This window comes from Poeciliopsis prolifica, unplaced genomic scaffold (genome assembly GCF_027474105.1).
Source record: "Poeciliopsis prolifica strain line A6 unplaced genomic scaffold, Auburn_PproV2 SCAFFOLD040, whole genome shotgun sequence".
Lineage (NCBI taxonomy): Eukaryota > Metazoa > Chordata > Actinopteri > Cyprinodontiformes > Poeciliidae > Poeciliopsis > Poeciliopsis prolifica.
The window spans coordinates 1,817,632-1,838,003 of record NW_026562415.1 but is presented as its reverse complement, the minus strand read 5'-3'; the positions used below and the strand labels follow the sequence as shown (position 1 = coordinate 1,838,003).

General features: G+C 41.1%; 5 protein-coding genes across 9 annotated transcripts in view; 3 read left to right on the top strand and 2 right to left on the bottom strand.

Moving 5' to 3' along the window:
• The window catches only part of col7a1l (collagen type VII alpha 1-like), a 59,759-nt gene extending 58,836 nt beyond the window's left edge, over nucleotides 1-923 (top strand). The window contains 1 exon segment of the mRNA XM_055054620.1: nucleotides 401-923. Within this exon segment, the coding sequence (XP_054910595.1) occupies nucleotides 401-624 (224 nt within the window). The 3' untranslated portion in view covers nucleotides 625-923.
• Nucleotides 924-2,925: 2,002 nt separating this feature from the next.
• On the top strand, nucleotides 2,926-4,810 carry ucn3l (urocortin 3, like). Its single transcript, XM_055054643.1, has 2 exons — nucleotides 2,926-3,172; nucleotides 3,442-4,810. The coding sequence occupies exon 2, from the start codon at nucleotides 3,452-3,454 to the stop codon at nucleotides 3,920-3,922; it is 471 nt and encodes a 156-aa protein (XP_054910618.1). The 5' UTR covers nucleotides 2,926-3,172; nucleotides 3,442-3,451; the 3' UTR covers nucleotides 3,923-4,810.
• Nucleotides 4,811-5,878: 1,068 nt separating this feature from the next.
• Nucleotides 5,879-12,878, top strand: copg2 (COPI coat complex subunit gamma 2). The gene is made up of 24 exons (XM_055054631.1): nucleotides 5,879-6,012; nucleotides 6,462-6,514; nucleotides 6,599-6,679; nucleotides 6,778-6,849; nucleotides 6,925-7,004; nucleotides 7,551-7,626; nucleotides 7,750-7,842; nucleotides 7,954-8,040; nucleotides 8,137-8,294; nucleotides 8,385-8,518; nucleotides 8,778-8,845; nucleotides 9,011-9,199; nucleotides 9,300-9,395; nucleotides 9,514-9,757; nucleotides 9,846-9,921; nucleotides 10,256-10,359; nucleotides 10,447-10,572; nucleotides 10,657-10,725; nucleotides 10,834-11,015; nucleotides 11,113-11,242; nucleotides 11,918-12,015; nucleotides 12,099-12,237; nucleotides 12,337-12,435; nucleotides 12,588-12,878. The coding sequence occupies exons 1-24, from the start codon at nucleotides 5,976-5,978 to the stop codon at nucleotides 12,716-12,718; spliced, it is 2,622 nt and encodes an 873-aa protein (XP_054910606.1). The 5' UTR covers nucleotides 5,879-5,975; the 3' UTR covers nucleotides 12,719-12,878.
• Nucleotides 12,879-12,887: 9 nt separating this feature from the next.
• Nucleotides 12,888-16,353, bottom strand: mest (mesoderm specific transcript). The gene is made up of 12 exons (XM_055054638.1): nucleotides 16,277-16,353; nucleotides 15,968-16,165; nucleotides 15,808-15,887; nucleotides 14,910-14,987; nucleotides 14,674-14,810; nucleotides 14,531-14,589; nucleotides 14,143-14,183; nucleotides 13,933-14,003; nucleotides 13,763-13,864; nucleotides 13,608-13,684; nucleotides 13,425-13,488; nucleotides 12,888-13,294 (listed from the first exon to the last, which is right to left on the bottom strand). Exons 2-12 carry the CDS (start codon nucleotides 16,119-16,121, stop codon nucleotides 13,177-13,179), a joined length of 981 nt encoding a protein of 326 aa, XP_054910613.1. The 5' UTR covers nucleotides 16,122-16,165; nucleotides 16,277-16,353; the 3' UTR covers nucleotides 12,888-13,176.
• Nucleotides 16,354-17,818: 1,465 nt separating this feature from the next.
• atp2b1a (ATPase plasma membrane Ca2+ transporting 1a) overlaps nucleotides 17,819-20,372 on the bottom strand; it is a 40,545-nt gene continuing 37,991 nt past the window's right edge. For 4 of the 5 annotated variants that reach the window (XM_055054626.1, XM_055054628.1, XM_055054627.1 and 1 more), the window contains one exon: nucleotides 17,819-20,193. In XM_055054626.1, the coding sequence (XP_054910601.1) occupies nucleotides 19,816-20,193 (378 nt within the window). In that variant the 3' untranslated portion in view covers nucleotides 17,819-19,815. The remainder of the gene's footprint in view (nucleotides 20,194-20,372) is intronic. The other variant, XM_055054630.1, reaches the window with a different exon arrangement.

Genomic DNA, 20,372 nt, shown 5'->3' with positions numbered 1-20,372 from the left:
GGTCTCATTCCTATGTTCATTATAAAAACAGTAGGTGTGCAATGAGTTTTTAATTGACTTCTTCCAGTTGGTTTGTTTTTTTTAAATCAATAATGACACAATTTGACATTTTTTTCCTGGGATTGCATTTGAAACAATTACTGTGGAAAAGCTCGGTTGCTCATGACGGTGTAGTTGGTTTCTAATTTGCCACTGTGGGAAAATCTTTTTCACATCTTAACTCTGTAAGAACTTGGATTCTCTAACTACTGAAATTTGCGAAACCCTAAAAAAAATGTGCTTTTGTATATTTGTTCATGGAAACCTGTGCAAAGACTGTTTAAATGTAATTTTGTGGCAAGTCCCTCATTTTTCTCCTCAAAATAACTCTTCTTTACCTCACTTGTACTTTCGGTGACAGATTGCTGTTTGCTACCGATGTCAGAAGGAGCTTGTTCGGAGTACGCTCTGGTCTGGTATTTCCACAGCCAGTCGGGGGAATGCAGGCCTTTTGTATACGGCGGCTGTGGTGGCAACCAAAACCGATTCAGATCTAAACAGGACTGTGAGAGTCTGTGTGGAACAAAGAGTGGAGTGACAGAAACTCGGTCAGCTCTGACGGAGGACCTACCTTCAGACAGCTGATGCAGAGATGGAAATACAGCTTTGGCGCAGTTTCTGTCTGTCAGTGTGGTGTTACTGAAGATACGCTGTTTTTGTTTTCTGATTTTTCTTTATTTATAGTTTTTTTTTTTGTGAAAGCAATTTGGTTTCTGGACTTTTACCAGTGAACAGAATTGGAATGTGAGCAACATTATGCCAGAGCCTGTACTTTTATCTGTTTGTTTTATTGGTGGAACTGACATTGATTGAGGTGGGTTTTTTTGTTTATGTGATTATAATTAATACTACTGATGAAAAATAAAACTGGTTTTATGTGTGTATTTTTTTTTTCTACACCTGATTCTGTTTTCACCTCATTCCTGCAGATCGCAGTCACCTTTCTTATGCCCTACATAATGCAGTTTGCAAAAATACGAAGCCGGTGGCTGATTTCCTTCTGTCTCTGTCATCACCACATATGCTTGTTTGGTGGGGGGTGAAGTGGGTCGGGCTGGGAGCCAGAGGAGAGGCCAACAGGGGCCCAACCAATCTACATCATACAGTCTCAGGAGTAGCAGGGGATTCCTGTGCGGTCGCTCTTGTAGGGGTGACGCACATTAGCTGGGACCTTTTCCCTCCCTTTTAAAAACGGACATTGAACCACATTGGAAAGGTGGAGATTGGAAAGTTGAGACATTATTTTAACTCTTATGGCAATATTTATGTCAAATGTCTGATTGGATGGGTCTTCTGTTGATCACTAAAAGTAGAAAACATGACCAAGCTATCAGAAAATGCTTACATGAGCAATCACCCTCAGGCTTCCTTCGTGTTGGTCACGATTCTTCTCCCGTGATCAACACCCACTCTCCAAAATGCTTTACAAATACCCAACATACAGTGCCTGGCAGAGGTACACTTAAACTTTATCACAGTTTTCCATATTACTGAAACAAATTTCAACATGTTATTCGGATGTTAAATGACTGACCAATGTAAGGTCCAACTTAACTGTGAAGAGGAAAAAAAAATAGTTTTCAATCTGTAAAGCAGGGATGTCTGGTGTTCTGGGAGTTCACCAAATGTTGGGGGGGGGGGTTGAACTTTTCGTTGGGGTTGGGTGGGGCTGCTGCCATGGGGGCTGAGCTGGGGGGCCAGGGTCTCCCTCTCTTTATGGCTCTTGGTGGATGTGGGTGCCTATTGGAGTCTTCACAGTAACTGGCTTCCTGGGAGAGTATCTTTGCAAAGTAATTTATGTTCAGTTTTAAAGCACTTTGTGTCAGCTTGAAAAGTTGTTTTTCTTGCTTTTTACTTTTTCGTTTTTTCTTGAAATATTCTTGTTGGAACATTTATTAACCGCCTGACAGCTTTGCTTCATATTTTTACTCTCTCATTGTAATTTAATTGCATGGAAAGAAATGGGAAACAATCCAATGGTAGAACAATCAGACATTTGTCATATGACCGACTCATTTGCATGATTAATCCCAAATATCAATACTTTTGTCATAGAAACTGATAAAAAAATAAGAGATCTCGTTGAACAGGCCAAGTATCTTGTAGAACTTTAATGCAGAAGCTGTAATACTGAAGAGGGCCATAAAAATCAATATTAGAGATCAACTACAGGGAAGAAGTGGGAGGACACTTGGGTCTTCAGTCACAGTGTGATTAATTGAGCTGTGAATGCCTCAGCTCTTATGAATGAAAATAAATTAAGTTAATGAAAGGAATATTCAACAGGGCTTTGATTCAGTCTTTATTATCATTGGTTCTGTTTGTTTTGCTGATTTGTAGGTTGGTGTATAATTTTCTTCAAAATCTACAATTTTTAAATGTCTTGTCAAAAAAAAATAGTATGTAAAAAGTTTGACATGCTTTCAGCCCCACTTGTTTGTTCTTTCAACAAACACTTTTTACTTCAGTCTCATCGTCGTAACTCTGCTTTAAACCAGTTTAGAGTTGTTCTCTTCTTGGACCAGAAACCACCTCTGTTTCCTTTTGAATGCTTGATTCTTTCGAGGACTAAAAAGAAGGTGAGTAGGAAGCATACAGCGGTACAAAAACATATATATTTCTTCATATATTTAAAAATGAGTCACTATTTTCACTTGCATAAGTTTATAGTGAAAATCCATTGAAATCTGTTGATGTAAGAACATTTGGCTCAAAGGGAGCTCTCCGTGGTGCTGACAGGTTTAAAGCTTTCTCATTTCAAAGTCAGTTTTTCTACGTCGTGATGACTTCCGTCCATAAAAAGAGATTGCAACTTTTTTATTTATTTTTTTCCCCCCTCAACCACTACATCACTGCATGGCGACCAATAGGACGACTCGGAGAAAAACCAAAATGTCAAAGGAGTGACGTTGTTGCTGGCGTAGGGCTGCAGTTTGAAGTGTTCTACTAAATGCAATGGATGAGGAAGACACTCTGCCGGGCAGACAGACTGCGCGCACTGTTGCTCTCCAAACACTGACGGGTTTGTCGGGGTTTGAAATTCAGAAACTCGCAGGAAGATTTCTGGTTGTTGGCTTCTCTTTCCAGGCTGGTTCCAGACCAAAAGAGTGTTCTTCATCGTAGGACAAGAGAGGTAAATACATGTTGTTTTTGTTTGTTTGTGTATTTGTTGTTGTTTTTTAAACATGCATTTGTGTTTTTTGGGGCGGACCTATTTCTCTTCATCAGATTGGGATGAACTTAAAATAAAACGCTATATTTCAAATATTGCTCGCACCAAAAAGAAAAAAAGTGGACTGTTTCTCTTTTTAAAAAGTGTCTTACATACGGTTTTGGAGAAGAAAGTAGTTTTAACTAATTTCCAACCTCTGCATCTCTGTTTTCTTTTCCTTTTCGTCCCAGAGGACACAGCATGCTGTCGTCCCTGAAGACTCTGCTGCTGCTCTCCGTCCTGTGCGCACCGACGTCCAGCCTTTGCCTGCGCCTCTACCAGAGCGGCTCCGACCTTCTGTGCAGCGACCACATGGCTCTGGGGGCTCGAAGTGAGGAGAGCGAGCCGGGCTACTCCCCCGTGGACGCCTGGGCGTCCCTCCTGCAGTCCGCGGACTATCTCTCCTCATCCTCCTCCTCGTCCTCCGCGGAGTCCAGTCGGGAAAAAAGGACTTCAAGTCCCGCAAACTACCGCTTCATGAGCCGGACGAAGCTCAGAGGGCAGATGCTGCGCAACAACATGAAAGGGGACCGGAGGAGCAGACTGACCCTGTCCTTGGATGTCCCGACCAACATCATGAACGTCCTCTTCGACGTGGCCAAAGCCAAGAACCTGCGCGCAAAAGCGGCGGAGAACGCGCGGCTCCTGGCGCAGATAGGACGCAGGAAATGAGAAAACAGCGGAGAAACTTTGACTCGGCAGAGGGCAGTGACTAAATGTAATCAATAACTCTTTTTTTTTCTCCTCCAATAAACAACAACTTGTTTCTATATAGGGGAACATTCCAAATATCCACGCTAACAGGTGAAGTCATAACTGCAGTGATCTCAATGTTTGTGAATTAACATCGTCTTTGTTGTACAAATCAAAGCGCAGCGAGAAAACCTGCCTGATATTTGACTTGACTTGATGAAGCGGCGTTAAAGATGACTAAATTTAGTTTGAAAATACATCAAAGTGAACATTTGATGTAGACTGAAGTTTGTTTGTGTTTTTGTTTGGTTTTTTGCTTATGATAACGCTTAATTGGCCTAAATGACTTTTGATTTAAAATATTTTTTAATAAACATGAAAAATTCTTAGTTTTGCAGTTGTGAGAAGCGCTATTTTACATGGTGCTATGAGTAAAATCACGTGATTCGCTTGGTTATATGGTCTTAATTCCAGAAAACAATAATCTATCGATTGTTTTTTGTTTCTTTTTATCTTTGCGCACTAATGTCTGCAGAGTAAGTTAGAAAAATATTGAGATGTGTTGGATTTTGCCTATGTTTAGATTTGATGTTTTTAGGGCGAGCATAAATGTCATTGCTGTTTTTTTTCTTTTCTTTTTTTTGATGTGTAATGTTTTTCTTTACTTAAATTTCCCACGAAACAGTGGCGCAAACAACTTGCTGACAATGAAATACTGTACAAATCATCCGCAGAGACCATGAACATAGTAAAATGCAAATGCATGTGAATGTATGTCGTCATCAGATGTCTCTTATTTTTCTACTTTCCAATAAAGGATTATTTTTCCTGAAATAAAGCAGATGTAACAACATACAACTGCCTCTTTCCATACAATATTAAACGACAAGATATTTTCCCCACTGTCCCAAAACATGACTATAGGTTAATCGTTTACTCTAAAACTGCTGACGCGTGATTTTTTTTTTTTTTTTTTTTTTTTTGTACCCCATATCTTTTCCTATTCCCCGTGACCTTGGAAGAATAAGTTATCGACGATGGATGGTTGCAAGCAATCAATCAATTAGTCAATTTAATGATTTGTATAGGACATTTCGGCAACAAGGCAATTCAAAATGCTTTACATCGTAAATAATCGGAAAATAAGACTTTACTTTCTATAAAACTAGAGCATTGCTTTTTTGGTATCAGCAAATCTGCATTACTCTGTATCTTAAAATAATGTTAAAATAAATAACTAATAATCCAGATTAGTTCATTTGTTTGAAGGAGTCTGTGTAAGTAATGTCGTTTTAAACTTTGGCCAGTAGATGGCGGTAAAAGGTACATTCGGGAAAAAAAACACCCGTACTCAAATCTTTATATTAAAAAATAACGATGGTCTTAAAAATGTACCTAAATTTAATGTCACAAAATTTTACTGCATTATAAAATTTGTTGCCGATTAGTATTTCCAACTGCTTGGATAAAATACAAAACTGCGTTTCTATGTATGTTTTAAATTGCATACCCTCTCGAAACACGATGCTGAGAAATGCTGACATCCTGTGGTCACTTTTGGCAACTGCACTCCAGATGTGGGTAAATCAAAAACCGGAGGTATATTCAATATTTTTATTTTTTCTGTGGTTAATATTATAACGGTCCTTAATTGATCTTATTAGAAGCAATGGGACTACAGAAGGTTCTGGTTCACATGTAGAGCAAACGATGACCCAAAAGCTAGATTTTGAGTTCCCTTGAATTTATTGATCTACTTTGGTTAAACAACGGCAAAATAAAAATAGTTAAAATGACACTTCAGTCACATCGCACTTTTAGCTTTTTTTATAGTAATAAAAAATAAAGAAAGAAAAAAAACTGTCAACAGCGTCCTCTGCTGTTTTAAAAGTTGGTATTCTATTACGTCATTTCCGTCGACGTGGACGCCCCCTAACAGGAAGCCAGTCTGCATTTTGGCTACGTGGAAATAGCTCCTGGTGTTTCCAAGGCTGAGAGCATCTGCCGCCCTCGTCCGTCACTTCCAGTTAAAATGATTAAAAAGTTTGACAAGAAGGACGAAGAGTCTGGTAAGGATTTACATATAACGCTTTAAGGCATATGTTTCACGATTGAAACATGTTACAGAAATGCTAAGTGCTAGTCTGTTAGCTTGCTAGCTAAAGTTAACCAACCCGACCCTCAACAATGGTTTCAGAAGAACATTATAGACATATTCTGACCTAAAGCGCAAAAGCAGACCAATACTGCAGGTTTATCGAGTTTACGCTTAACTGTTTGTGGTGACACTTAATTCCGAAAAATATTTTGCTATGTTTACGGTAATGTCATAGCGTTAGCGGTGCACGCTAGCATTGTCTGAATAATCTTATCCTGTCACTTACCTGCTATAGCTAGCCTCTGTATGCGTTTATTTACAATATGTATATGTATTTAATTCTCACAATGTCTTTTTTTCTTCTGCTATTCGAATGATAAGTAGTACCATATTCTTCTAGTAATTCATTTATTCTCTTAGGAAGTGGGTCGAACCCTTTCCAGCACTTGGAGAAGAGTGCAGTTTTGCAAGAGGTAATTTTGAGCATAAGCTCTGGACTTTTGTCTGTAACCAGAAGATAGTGGTTCTAATCCATGGTGGTGTGTTTTTGTTCACAGGCACGGATCTTCAATGAGACCCCCATTAATCCAAGAAGATGTCTCCATATCCTCACCAAGATCATCTACCTTCTCAATCAGGTAAAAATGACACATACTCACTCTTGTTTAACTTTTCAGCTTTGTATTTATTTCAACGACAACATTAACTATTCACTCTCTTTCTTGTGTTTATGTAGGGAGAGCATTTTGGGACCACCGAAGCCACTGAGGCTTTCTTTGCGATGACAAGGCTGTTCCAGTCTAATGATGTAAGACATGTCCATTTAATGGTTTCGATTGAGTAACCTTTCACACATTTGATCTAAACAAGGTTTTCTACTCAGCAAACCCTGAGGAGGATGTGCTACCTGACTATAAAAGAGATGGCAAACATCTCTGAGGACGTCATCATTGTCACAAGCAGGTTTGTGTTGACGAATCGTCTTCTTCAAACATCCATTTACAAGCATTCACTCTCTTACAGTTTTATTCCTACCTAGCTCTATGCAAAAATGTAATTACTTCTAAATTTGGTAACTGGTTGTGTCACATTTGGCAACAACTGCCATTATGCCATTTGGTGTCTGATTTTACTTTATATGTCTGTGGAGGATTTGTAGCCTATCCCTCTTTGCAGAACAGTTTTATTCAGATTCTGATGGTGGGTAACCTGTTGAAGGCGCTAGCATCAATTGGATTTAAGTCTGAGCTTTCAGTTAGTTCTCTGAAGCTCCAGAGCCTTAAACTGATGCCAATTATATTCTTATCAGCTGTTGAGCTACTTTAGATCAACAGATGATGGTTTGCTTTTTAATTAATAAAAAATTTTTTAGACCTCTTAGCCTTTTTCATGTTGTCAAATGGTGCACTGTTGTCTAGCAGAGTTGATGTTTCTTGTGCAGTTGTGTTATAAACTATTTTTTGATGATTTATTCATAAAGTCTTGTCCTCATTTATCTTTGCTTTAAAGCTTAACCAAAGACATGACTGGGAAAGAAGACGTGTACAGAGGTCCAGCCATCAGAGCTCTGTGCAGGATCACAGATGTGAGAGAAGTTTTCTATTTCTCTCAGTTTACAGATTTCTGTTTTGTCGTTCCATGCAGGAAGGATATGTCTCTTCTTTAGGAGTGTTATTTATTTTCTTTGTGTGTGTTTGTGTCCTCACAGACCACCATGCTGCAGGCCATTGAACGATACATGAAGCAGGCTATTGTGGACAAGGTGCCCAGTGTGTCCAGTTCAGCTCTGGTCTCTTCTCTGGTATGATTTATAAACCATAAAAAGAAAAGAATCCAGAATTTCTCGTGTTGTCATTGGAAGTCATCCAGTGGTGTGTTCTGCTGTTGGATGACGTCCTCTCTGCTTTCTCAGCACATGGTGAAGATGAGCTATGATGTGGTGAAGCGCTGGGTGAATGAAGCCCAGGAAGCTGCCTCCAGTGACAACATCATGGTTCAGGTAGAAAAGATGCTCACGGTGGATGACTGCAACTCTGGGATTCATGAGCAAAACTTGTTGGTTTTAATTCTTTTCCCTGGTTTCTGGCCCTGTTAGTACCACGCTCTGGGCCTGTTGTATCACCTCCGGAAGAACGATCGTCTCGCCGTGACCAAGATGCTCAACAAGTTCACCAAGTCGGGCCTGAAGTCGCCGTTCGCCTATTGCATGCTGATCCGCATCGCCAGCAAACTGCTGGACGAGACGGAGGGCGGGTGAGCAGAACGGACTGTGGCTGGACAGAACGGCTGCCGCACCACAATGAGAGAACTGGTGCTGACGTTCATCTTTGTCTCAACCTGCAGTCACGACAGCCCCTTGTTTGACTTCATCGAGAGCTGCTTGAGGAACAAGAACGAGATGGTCGTTTACGAGGCTGCGTCCGCCATTGTCCACATGCCCAATTGTACTGCCAGAGAGCTGGCGCCTGCCGTTTCAGGTGACCTGCTCTCTCAATTATTCATAAAGCTTGGTGTTCGGAACACTGAGGATTTTTTTTTTGTGTCAGTTCAATTTATTCATAGAGAGACAATTTACATTAAATAAAAACATCCAGTTTTTATACAGAAATGTAGACAGATGCAAATTCAAATTAAGCGATGTCCATTGTTGCTCTCTGTTTGAATCCAGTGTAGATATTATAAATAAATCAAGATCCAGAGATGCCATAAAAAATGACATTTTGTGTTTTCCTTCAGTTCTGCAGCTCTTCTGCAGCTCCCCTAAAGCAGCTCTGAGATATGCTGCCGTCCGTACGCTGAACAAGGTACAACTCTTCATTTTACAACATTAGGTGTCAAAGTTTAGTGCAAGACCGCTAACGATCCTTAACACATGTCGGCCCTTTTTATATTTATTTGTAAATTCTCATTTTGACATCTTGGATGTAAGTCCATAACAGATTTTTATGAGTCCTTCATATGTTGTTCAGGTGGCCATGAAACACCCGTCGGCTGTGACCGCCTGCAATTTGGACCTGGAGAACCTGATCACCGATTCCAACCGCAGCATCGCCACCCTGGCCATCACCACACTGCTGAAGACCGGCAGTGAGAGCAGCGTGGACCGCCTCATGAAACAGATCTCCTCCTTTGTCTCTGAGATTTCGGATGAGTTCAAGGTGAGAAATCTTTGATTTGATGAAAATGGTATTAGAAAGGTTAGATTTATTTTTATCTGAACTATGAAAATGGCAATTTTTATGACATTTGTTCCTTCAGGTGGTGGTCGTTCAGGCCATCAGTGCCCTGTGTCAGAAGTATCCCAGGAAGCACAGCGTCATGATGAACTTCTTGTCCAACATGCTGAGAGACGACGTAAGTGGATCATCTTTATTCCACTATTTCTAAAGCTTTGAAAGTTGGGTTTATGATTCTGATTATTGTAGCAGTGTGGACCTCCTCCCTCATGTATTGATCACTTCTGTCGCCGCAGGGCGGCTTCGAGTACAAGCGGGCTATTGTGGACTGCATCATTAGCATCATCGAGGAGAACCCTGAGAGCAAAGAGACGGGCTTGGCCCACCTGTGTGAGTTCATCGAGGATTGTGAGCACACAGTGCTGGCCACCAAGATCCTGCACCTGCTGGGCAAAGAGGGGCCACGGACCCCGCAGCCCTCTAAGTACATCCGCTTCATCTTCAACAGGGTGGTGCTGGAGAGCGAGGCGGTTCGCGCAGGTGAGACATCATAAAGATCAGCGGCCTAGAAATCTGGTCTAGTAATCTGATCACCTCCAACTGGCCATTTGTATTTGTCTGCCTTCAGCTGCTGTGAGCGCTTTAGCTAAATTTGGAGCTCAGAATGACGATCTGCTGCCAAGCGTCCTGGTGCTCATGCAGAGGTGAAGCCTTGTTTTTATGTTTTGTTTACTTTCCTTTTTTTTCTTTACCATACAATTGCATATTTGTTGGAAACTTAAAGACGCTGTTGAACTGTGAATGAACTTTGTTTAACGGAGCCTCAAAAATGGATGAAATCGACAAATATAAAACCAGTTCGCTTCATTTACTTTTTGGTCATTTCGTAAACTAGTGGAGTTTTTCTTTCTTCCTTTTTTTTAGAAAAGAGAGCTCATGCTGATTTATTTCCTTAACAACATGAGAAAATAACAGACTGCAAATATTATGTCCGAAGTGAAGTTGAATGCCTCGCAATAATTAGATGTGTTCTCACAGGTGTATGATGGACAGCGATGACGAGGTCAGAGACAGAGCTACTTTCTACATGAACGTGCTGCAGCAGAAGCAGAAAGCTCTGAATGCTGCGTATATTTTTAATGGTAAATGTCAGCATTCATGAGGCTTACAAGCTAAACTCTACAAGAAATCAGAGCACCAGGCGTTGACGCGTCGTCCTTGTGTCTCAGGTCTGTCCGTGTCCATTCCTGGCCTGGAGAAGTCCCTCCACCAGTACACCCTGGAGCCCTTGGAGAAGCCTTTCGACATGAAGTCTGTACCTCTGGCGACCACTCCTATCACAGAGCAGAAAATGGGTACGACCACATTGTTTTCTTCAGATTAAATTACAGAATATTTCTGTGCACAAAATAAATTGAGTTTGTCTGTTTTACTTCTAGAAATTGCTACTGTTGCTACGAGCAAACTGCCAGAGAAGTTGGCTCCATCACGGCAAGACATCTACCAGGGTAAGCAAGACAGATGGACCCGCTTCAGTTATTGCTTTTTATTGGATAATTGATCATGACGTTCACCTTAACGTTCATTTATTAATTTTTTTTTCTCCCTTCTCGCAGAACAACTTGCCTCCATCCCAGAATTCCAGGCTCTCGGCCCGTTATTCAAGTCGTCAGAGCCGGTACAGCTGACCGAGGCCGAGACGGAATACGTGGTTCGGTGCATCAAGCACACATTCGCCCGACACATGGTGTTCCAGTTCGACTGCACAAACACGCTGAACGACCAGCTGCTCCAAAAGGTTGGTTAAAAGGTGGACGGCAGTCCTGCTCCCTGCTGGAATCTTATTTAAAACAAGTGGTTATTATGTGACAAGGCTGAACTGTTGTCTGTTGCAGGTGGTAGTACAGATGGAGCCATCAGAAGCCTACGAGGTCGTGCACTACATCCCAGCCCCCAGCCTCGCCTACAGCCAGCCCGGCTCCTCCTACACTTTGGTGCGGCTGCCTGACGATGACCCCACTGCAGGTGAGAACGTTTACTGGGACCGCTCAGGGTTCCTTACCAGTTTGGAACAGTCAAGAATTCATCAGATCAAATCACAGTATCCATCGTAAGGGACTGTTTGGATGCAATAGTTGATGCACATACTTCACATCACAAATTTCTCAAATCTGGCTTTGTCAATGCAGTCATTAGGTTTACTTATGTGTGCGTCAGTGTTTGAATCCTGCAGTATAGAGATACTTTGGTCTATCCAGATGCTTCAATCTCAGTTTATTCACTTTTTGTTAGATAAAGTAGATACGTCATAGCAATAGAAATTATGATGCATTCAACCCTCCAACCTGGCACCCACCAACCGTAGCATTTTGTTGTCCTTCACTGAAGTCTAGTGGAGCAACTTTGTCATTATTGGTCAATTTAATCTTTTTTTTTTCTTTTTGTAAATGTATTGATTGCCTGAGTCATCAAGTTCATAGCACCCCATCCAGTTACAGATGTACAGATAGAAGTGGTGCCATGTCAACAATCATATTTCTTTTAATTTAGCAATCTCGCTACCATCTTTATGGTAGAGTTTGTACAACTTCAAATACTATTAAAAAATATATGAAGAACTATATTAATTTGAAACAGCAAAACCTAAGAAATGTGTTAGAAATGATTTAGAGTTCAACTGCGGTTTCTGTCTGCTTGCAGTGTCCTGCACATTCAGCTGTACAATGAAGTACCTGGTGAGGGACTGCGACCCAAACACAGGAGAGCCTGATGACGACGGTTATGATGACGAATATGTGGTATGTAGAACTGAAGTTGGAACTGGTGAAATGGCTTCACCTGCCTGAACCTGAGGTTTGAATCAGAATTCTCATTTGTTCAGCTGGAGGACCTGGAAGTGACGGTGGCAGATCACATACAGAAAGTTCTGAAACCGAACTTTGGTGCAGCATGGGAGGAAGTGGGAGACGAAAATGAGAAGGAGGAGACGTTTGCCCTGGCATCTGTGCGAACCCTAGATGGTACGCAGTTGGAATATTTTAGAAAAGCTGACGCTTGTGCACACCAAGGTGAACTTTCATCACACACTAAGTGATGACTGGTGTATTGTATCACAACAGAGGCGGTGGGTAACATCATCAGCTTCCTGGGAATGCAGCCCTGCGAACGTTCCGACAAAGTTCCCGAAAACAAGAACTCTCACGTTCTCTTTCTTGCTGGTGAGTCTGATTACTGGATGAAAGTTCACTTTTAGAGACTGATTTGCTGAAATGAAGACACCAGACTCTGTCACATATCTTTTAGATTCAGAACCTTTTTAAGTTGTCCTGTTTCTGCTGGTGAACTGTTTCTACCCGCCTTCTCTGTCCAGGTGTGTTCCGAGGAGGTCACGACGTCCTGGTTCGGGCCCGTCTGGCGCTGGCTGATGGCGTCACCATGCAAGTGACGGTTCGCAGCACAGAGGAGACTGTTGTCGATGTCATCCTTGCTTCTGTAGGCTAGAACTAAAAATATGTGCCAACAAAGCATGCAGCAGCCCTTATCCATCGCTTAACTCGTTATCGTGATTCCTGGTACAAATGTTTTATATCTTCTAAACTAAAACTTCTCGGTTATTCTGTCTTTTTGTTTCAACTTCACAATAAAGTTGGTCAAAATGCAACTTGGAACATTTGCTTTTTAAGAAAATGTATTTTATTTAAAGAAAAAATTATATTTTAGGTCATTTTTATTTTTGAAGAATGTAGAAAATTATATCAAAAGTAATTCACAATGCAAGAATAGTGTTCAACTGATATGCTCACTATGGCCGTAATTTATCTCAAGGTTTATAAATAATGAATTCCTTTCCTCAGACTTAACATCATCTTTTAGTCAACATTCTTAATTGGTAGAAATAATCGAAAAGTTATTTTCATCTGACTTTGATGCCTCACAATAGGCATGTGTATGTGATCTGTTTAGAAAGAGTGAATGAAATTGAAGTAAGCCTTTAGGAAACCGGTGGGATCCTCTAGCTGTGGGTAGTGACTGATGTGGTCGTCCAGAATGGCGACTGTCGACCTTTTCACCAAATGCCTGAAAGAATAAAACACAGGTAAAGTGTATTTTAATTTAACTTTATGAAATATTCAAACAAATTACACGTTACCACCTGAGAATGTTTTTGCAAAGCCATGTGTATGGAGGGAAAGGCACGATCACTCACATATAAAGACGGATAAACTGTGGATGGGGGTTGACAGGGTCCAGGGGTCCGTAGATCATGTGCACTGAAACACAACCGGGGGAGGGGATGAGGGTCATTGTGGAGACGAACGAGGGTCTTAAAATCACCTGCTGGGTTAAAACACCTTTTCCACAAAGTTTGCTCCACCCAAGCGCCACTTACATGGAGCATGCGTGGATGTGAGCGCTCCCACCCATCGATCTCTATGTTGAAATCTCTGATTGATGTACTGGAGAATACTAAGAAGACAGAAGCCCCACATTCAGTCAACTGGGTCAGTGAACCAGACAAACATGAGCACATAAGCGCGTCATCACCTGTCCAAAACCAGGTTGCCGTCATTGTAGCGTAAACTTGTCCACATGTCCCAGAACTCTGCGTCTGTGGGCTGAGTGTAGGGACCGAATACTTCTCCAATGCTACCAATCAAGGAGAAAATGTGAAGAAAGTCTTTCTTGCCACATTTTAAAAACACTGGTCCTCTTACCCCTTCTGGAAGATCAAAAAGTTGGTGAGGCGTGTCAGAAATGTTGCCAGAATACTCGAGTCCTTCAACAGCTTATGGGAACAAATTGAAAACAGGTCAGCCAAAAATGAAAAGTGTTCATCCCTTTTCCATTCCCTATTAATAACTGGAAACAATAAAATATTACACTTGAAATGAGCTGAGAAGTAGGAAGAAGACGGAGTCACTCACCGTCTGAAGCAACCGTGGGTGGTGTGTTTCTGGAAATATTCCTGTTGGAAATCCAACTGTCAGGACTAGCCATGACTTTTACATCAAAACAAACAGATAAGTTTAAAAGCACATATTTCAGACAAACTATTTTGCCCATTTTGAAAGTCATACTGAGTCAGTTTTGCTTATTCTGCAAATCATACCATACTAAATATGAGTCATTAACTACATACATCTCTGTGCCTTCAACCTGACATACATGTCCTAAACTCCAACCCAACCTTCTATCCTACACACCCACACATATACACACACATAGCCAGACTATTGTGTTTTGCATTCATTTTTCAAAACATCTTAGCTTTTGTGAAAGTAACATTAACTCCCTAAAAAGCTGACATTGTACCTCCATTTGTTAGACAGAGACTGTTGAAGTTCAGATGCCCTGTCCGATTTTGGTCACTCCTAGTTGAGGAGAAAAACAAAATGAAAAACAGTTAAGAGAAAGAAACTAATGGATTCTTTTGACACCTGCTATAAAATGATCACCTGTACAGCAGCTCAAGGGCCACAGTATCTCCATAGTCATGGGATATCAAATTGAGTCGTTGATTGCTCAGGCCCAAGTGGGCCACCAGGGCCTCAACTATAGTGGCTTGTTCAAAGATGGAGTACCTGTGGGGTCTCTGAGATGTTGCAGAAAAGGGGAAATAGGAGAAACATGTGCGTGAAAGAAAGAGGCAGGAAAAACCATCGCAACATTTATACAAAATATGCAGACTCACAGGTTTGTCACTAAAACCAAATCCAAGAAAGTCCAGTGCAATGACTCGATGGAAGCGCTGAGCGAGCGGATCCCAGATCTGCAAGGGAGAAAAAAACGGTTCAGGATTTGTACATATTTTTCCACGTCAAAATTGCTTATTTTAACAGACTCGTATGTCCGTATGCGGTGGCGTTTTCTGACATGGGTGCCATGGGCAACGAGCAGACCCCCCTCCCATTGTAAAACCCCCCAACTCCCCGCTGTTACAACCGGAGGATCTGAATCTCAAAAGTACCTAATACATGTGAATGTCAATTTTATTTACGAAACATACAGATAAATATTTACTGCACGACCTTATTGACGACTGTGCTGTACAGTATTCATAAAACCACAGATAAATATACATAGAAATAAAAACACAAATTAAAACATTCAGGGCAAGTAAACGCATCATCACACCAACAGTCACCCCTCGCCTGTCTACTACTTCATGGAAGGGAATAGGAGGGAGGTGGGGGGCTTTGGAAAGGTGGTTCGCCCAGGGCACCAAACATTCTAAGAACACCTTTGTCCAGATGCATCTCTGTTTTGTAAATGACTGCTCAATATGAATTTATGGCACATATACAGGGACGGCTGGTATAAGTGGGCCAGTAGGGCTAAGCTCTCCCTGACATTTACAATAAAGTTGACAATAAAGTAAATAAATAAAGTCGCCCACCCTTCAAATATCATCACCTGCATATATTTATACAGTTTCTTGGGTTTCAGATGTGGAACCTGCAAGAATCAGAGACGACCAGAGATGGGCTGGATGAATAATATAGCAAAAGATGAACATGAACCTCCTGCCTTCATGGCAACCCTTATGTTCACACAGGCTATGCTCAGCTTCCGCTGTGCAGACTGCATACCTTGTTCCAGTCATAGCTGGAGGTGGGGAAGCCGTGGAGCAGAAGGACCACATCTGAGCTTCCCAAAGCACCGTAGGAGTCTGGGAAGAACATTTCGATGTGAGACAGGAAACAGGTGGACATCTGGAGGTTAATCCCCTCCCGTGCTGAGTGCTGCTACCTCTATAGAAGATCTTCTTCCCTCTGAAGTGGAAGAAATCCCCGGCGCTGTGCCACTTCTGTAGGGTGGCGGAGAGGTGAGGGGCCGGGATGTGCAGGTACACGGCCACCAGCGGCACGCAAATTAGACCCACATGGATCCACCACTCTCTCATGTTGAATTCAGCGGTGAGGAGGTCTCATTCCTGCCACCGACACACTGAGGCACGAACGCAACACGCGGAGACAAGCGGGCTTGGTGTTAAAGGAGCAGGTAGCACTGCTTCCAGGCAGCTGAAATGACTTATTAAAGACAGTGAGCGGCACTTACCGCGAAGTTCCTGCTTGTTATCAGCAGACCTTCAACCTGTTTCGGACCTGCAGAGGATATTCCTGTGGAGAGTCAAGAAGTAAACATAGCACAGAAACGCAAGAGGTCTCACTCTGCTCACGTTTTCGTAAGAAGAAGACACAAAATCTTTGGATGCAACCGATTTAGAAAGCGCAACTCATCTTGTCAATAGAAGATCTTTGAATGATCGCCAAACAAGAAAGGAGGCGTTTACTGCCATCTACCTGTCTGGATGTGTAGTAGCACAAAATACAGCTGACTTATTGGAAAATAAAATTATGTAATACTATTACTACTACTACTACTACTACATGTCCTGAAGTAAATTCATTTTGTGAGATAAAACGTACAATTTGAAATCATTTTTGTTATTTTTATTTACTTTTAGAAAAATCAAGGCCAACAGCAGTTCACTTACATGCATTTAATGAGTGTGTGCCTTAAAATATGAAAATAAGAACAGAATGGCCATTTTTCCCCACATTCATGCATTCAAAATTAACTGCAGAAACTAATTTCTTTTACCAATAGTGAAATAAAATATATCCCAAATCATACAGGTGTGGTAGGCTGTGCCTGTTTGATGTCTAGTTTTACATTAAACAGACAGATACAAACTGCTATTAAAATCTAATTTAATATGTAAAAAAAATAATAATAATAAAATTAAACATATTACACTTTGCTGCTTTATTTTTATCCAACATTATCATAATGATCATGCTTGATGTGTTCTTGATTTCTTCAAAATGATCAATTATGGCAATTGCAACACATAATACACCCAACATGTCATTTCTTTCTTTGAGTGTCCAATGCTTGAATTAAGAGTTAGTGTTAAATAACTTGAAAATGGAATTGAAACCATAGTATATAAAATATACCCTCAACTGCAACATTGCATGTTGATAAAATGCCTTCATTGCTTGTGAACAAAGTTATTTTTACATTTCTTTTGCAAATAAAACTAGTGACTTAAGTGTGCTACTTTAGTTTGTTGACATAGATTGGAATTTGAGTATCTGGTGCAAAGCCAGCGATTATATTGAATGAATTTCCTTAAATAAAAATGTCTTTTGCTTATTGAAAAGCTTGAGGAAAGTACTTTTTGTGCTTTCAGTGCCATACATGATCCCCAGTTTAAATCTTAGAGGCATTGATTAATGCAGAAAACCTTTCACTTCGGGTGGAATGTGACTTTCTGTGTTCTGTTCACACTGAGATTTCAAAAAGATGAAGTCAATTTGTACAAACACCTTCTGGAGTGGGGTTAATTGAAAGTGCCGCACTAAACTAGATGTGCAATTTGTTAGCTTGAAGAAAACAATAAAACAGCGGCAGAATTATCTATTGGGGGGTGGGACCTACCTTTGACCACCTACCTTTCCAAGTGTTACAGATGGAATCTAAATAATGTCACAGTATGTATGGAAAATGTGGAATTAAAACTCACTTAAAAGAAGCAGAACTCCTGGATATCAGCAAACTGGTGCACATACTAAACACAATAAAGTAAGACCATTGTCCAGTGACAACTTTTATTGAAAACTATAAACACAGTACAGCATGTATAAAGTACCCTGTGCAGATAGATACCAGTGTATGCCTAGTATTTCTTCTTGAAAAATGCACATGTCCAATCTTTAGCGTTTCCAGTACATCAGGTTTCAAAACTATTTTACAAACAAACCAAATGCAGAAACATTTATATGAGTGAAATGAGTCTTATGGACAGGCTTAAGAAGAAAACACGAACAGAATTTATTTTTAAAAAAAGCAGAAAAAGTACTTAAATTTTCTGTAGAGTATAATCTTAAAGTGGATGAACTGATATTTTTCTTTTGCCCGACAACATTTTGCTCCCTAAATACACAACGATTTTTATGGATTTCTTTTTTTTTTATGCCTGAGTAAATGTATGTCAGTATTGCACATTGGCAGGGCGCTAATGGTTTGCTTAAAAAAATAATTAAAAAATGAAATGACCAGGATCCATATTTATCAAGCATCCAAAGGGAGGAGATTTTTCCTATCCCAACCAAAACATCTGAAATGAAGGTGTAGGTTTTTGTTTTGGTCCTGCTTTTAGCTGTAGAAACAAGAGTGAGTTTCCTGAAGGTGGTGAGCGATGGGATCAGGATCATTTAAATCACTGTTGTAGCCAAGGCACATTCATATTTAGTCGGAATGACCGTATCATTGAAAAACTCTCAGCAGCGGAGCGCCTAAGTTGAACTAAAGTGATTACAAAGTTGGGGGATATTTTTAAGCGTTAAATTAAACTATGATTTAACTGCTTCGCTAAAGGATGCAACGGTGACTACAAAGATTTAAACTTCATAGCTCCACAGGTCTAAAAAGAGAACCTCTAGAAGCTGGAAGTGGACGCAGGAGGTCTGAGTTCGTGTTCCTCCCAACTCCCAGCTGGACTCTGAGTGAGATGCTTGTTAAGTATAGGCCCAGACGGCTTCGAAAAATCCCTTTTAAAAGTCATGAACACGTGGAAATTCTCAAACACACCGAAATGAATGGAAAAGAGAATCCAGAACGTTTTGTGCACATGAAAACTATCAAAGAAATGGAAGAATATTTATAGTGATGTTAGTGGAGAGAGGCCGTCATCGTCTTCCCAGCTGAGTCTCCTGTGAAAACACCCTTTACCCCTTGGACCTCTTTTTCTATACAAGCCTTTATGTTCATCAGTTTGGCTAGAAGGTTCTATATCGACAAATATATAACAAAACTTGCAGGCAAAAATAGTTAAGTTTCAATAGAAACACCCTTTTTTTCCTGAAAATACAGCAGTATCTGAAATTATCCTCTTAATAATTTTTTACTGTCCCAGTTTTCTGAATTATACATCAGGAAGCTCTTTTGCCTACAAACAGAAAAAAAAACTATCTACAAACTTTGTAAACAGACCTGTTTTTTTTTTCCAAAAACATAAATAACTCAATATTAACAGCCAATAAAGCAGAAATAGGTTTTGAATGAGAAGGGCCAAAGAAATAAATATACAACACCCTTCAGATAAAAGAGAAGTCAACAGTTCTTTCAGAATCTTACAAGCCCCGATCCTCACGGCCAGAGGACCTCACCTTCTCAATTCAAATAACAGCAATAATATTAGAGTAATAAAAACAGGTCACTTTCAATCTGAGTTTATTTATCCCCACCCGCTTGCAACTCAGAGGGAGAGGGGCTGGGGAATAAAAATAAAAAATTTACCAAGGAGGGTGGAACGAAGACCGAGTTCCTGGTGTTGCAGCAGGGTATTAACAAGAACCAACAGAGAAAAACTAAAGAAAAAAAAAAGAGAAATCAAAGAATCCACACCAAGCCATACATTCCAACGAACGTTTGCTGTTTTTTCAGTTCAGCCCAAGCCAAGCTCACACAAGACTCCACTCTCTGTCCAGACCTCCATTCTCTCCTCTGCCAGTGTTCGGCCGTTTGAGCGGAGCTTTTTGGTGGCGGGGTGAGAAAACACAGGTGCAGCCGTGTGGAGCCGGGTCAGATCAAAGGGAGGTCTCAAGGCTGTGTAGTGGGCTCCCTGGGGCTGACGGGGTTCCTGATTTGGGGCCCTCTGGGAAGAGGTGGTTGCTGCTTTCAACGGCGTTATTGTTCTGGTTTTGAGTTGGGGCGGCAGGCGGATCGGTATCGTCGGGCAAGGGCGAGGGCGGAGGTGGAGAGGCATTGGGCAGGCTGTCAGAGTTGCGCTTGGTGGGGGCGTCGTCCTCCGCGTCCGTGTCGTCGATGAGGGGGATGTGGGGCTCCGAGTCCTCTATCCGGAACTCGGGATGGGTCATAAAGTTGTGGATTGACGTCCGGGCCTCATGCTTCTCCAGCCCCTCATAGAGGGAGATGGAGTTGCGGAATGCCTTCACCACTCGGATCTGGAGGAAGGAACAGGAAGAGGCACGTTTTTAGTCGCGCTGCGCACCGACGCAGACTCAAGTCAACTCTTGGATCAACACCCCGAGTTAAAACAAGATCTGAACAGGTTTTTATGTCTCGGTACTAAGGTGAGTTTTAGGGGCTTTGAAAACCAAATCTGTGAAGGAGGAGTATTTCA

Excerpts from the sequence above, each read along its gene's own strand:
- ucn3l (XM_055054643.1), top strand. The coding sequence starts at position 3,452 with ATGCTGTCGTCCCTGAAGACTCTGCTGCTGCTCTCCGTCCTGTGCGCA.
- copg2 (XM_055054631.1), top strand. The coding sequence starts at position 5,976 with ATGATTAAAAAGTTTGACAAGAAGGACGAAGAGTCTG. Across the intron at positions 7,627-7,749 it reads CTCTGTGCAGGATCACAGAT|ACCACCATGCTGCAGGCCAT; the intron begins GTGAGAGAAGTT and ends GTGTCCTCACAG. Across the intron at positions 10,360-10,446 it reads TGCTGCGTATATTTTTAATG|GTCTGTCCGTGTCCATTCCT; the intron begins GTAAATGTCAGC and ends CTTGTGTCTCAG.
- mest (XM_055054638.1), bottom strand. The coding sequence starts at position 16,121 with ATGAGAGAGTGGTGGATCCATGTGGGTCTAATTTGCGTGCCGCTGGTG. Across the intron at positions 14,590-14,673 it reads GCCCTTGAGCTGCTGTACAG|GAGTGACCAAAATCGGACAG; the intron begins GTGATCATTTTA and ends CTCCTCAACTAG. Across the intron at positions 13,865-13,932 it reads TTTTTGATCTTCCAGAAGGG|CATTGGAGAAGTATTCGGTC; the intron begins GTAAGAGGACCA and ends CTTGATTGGTAG.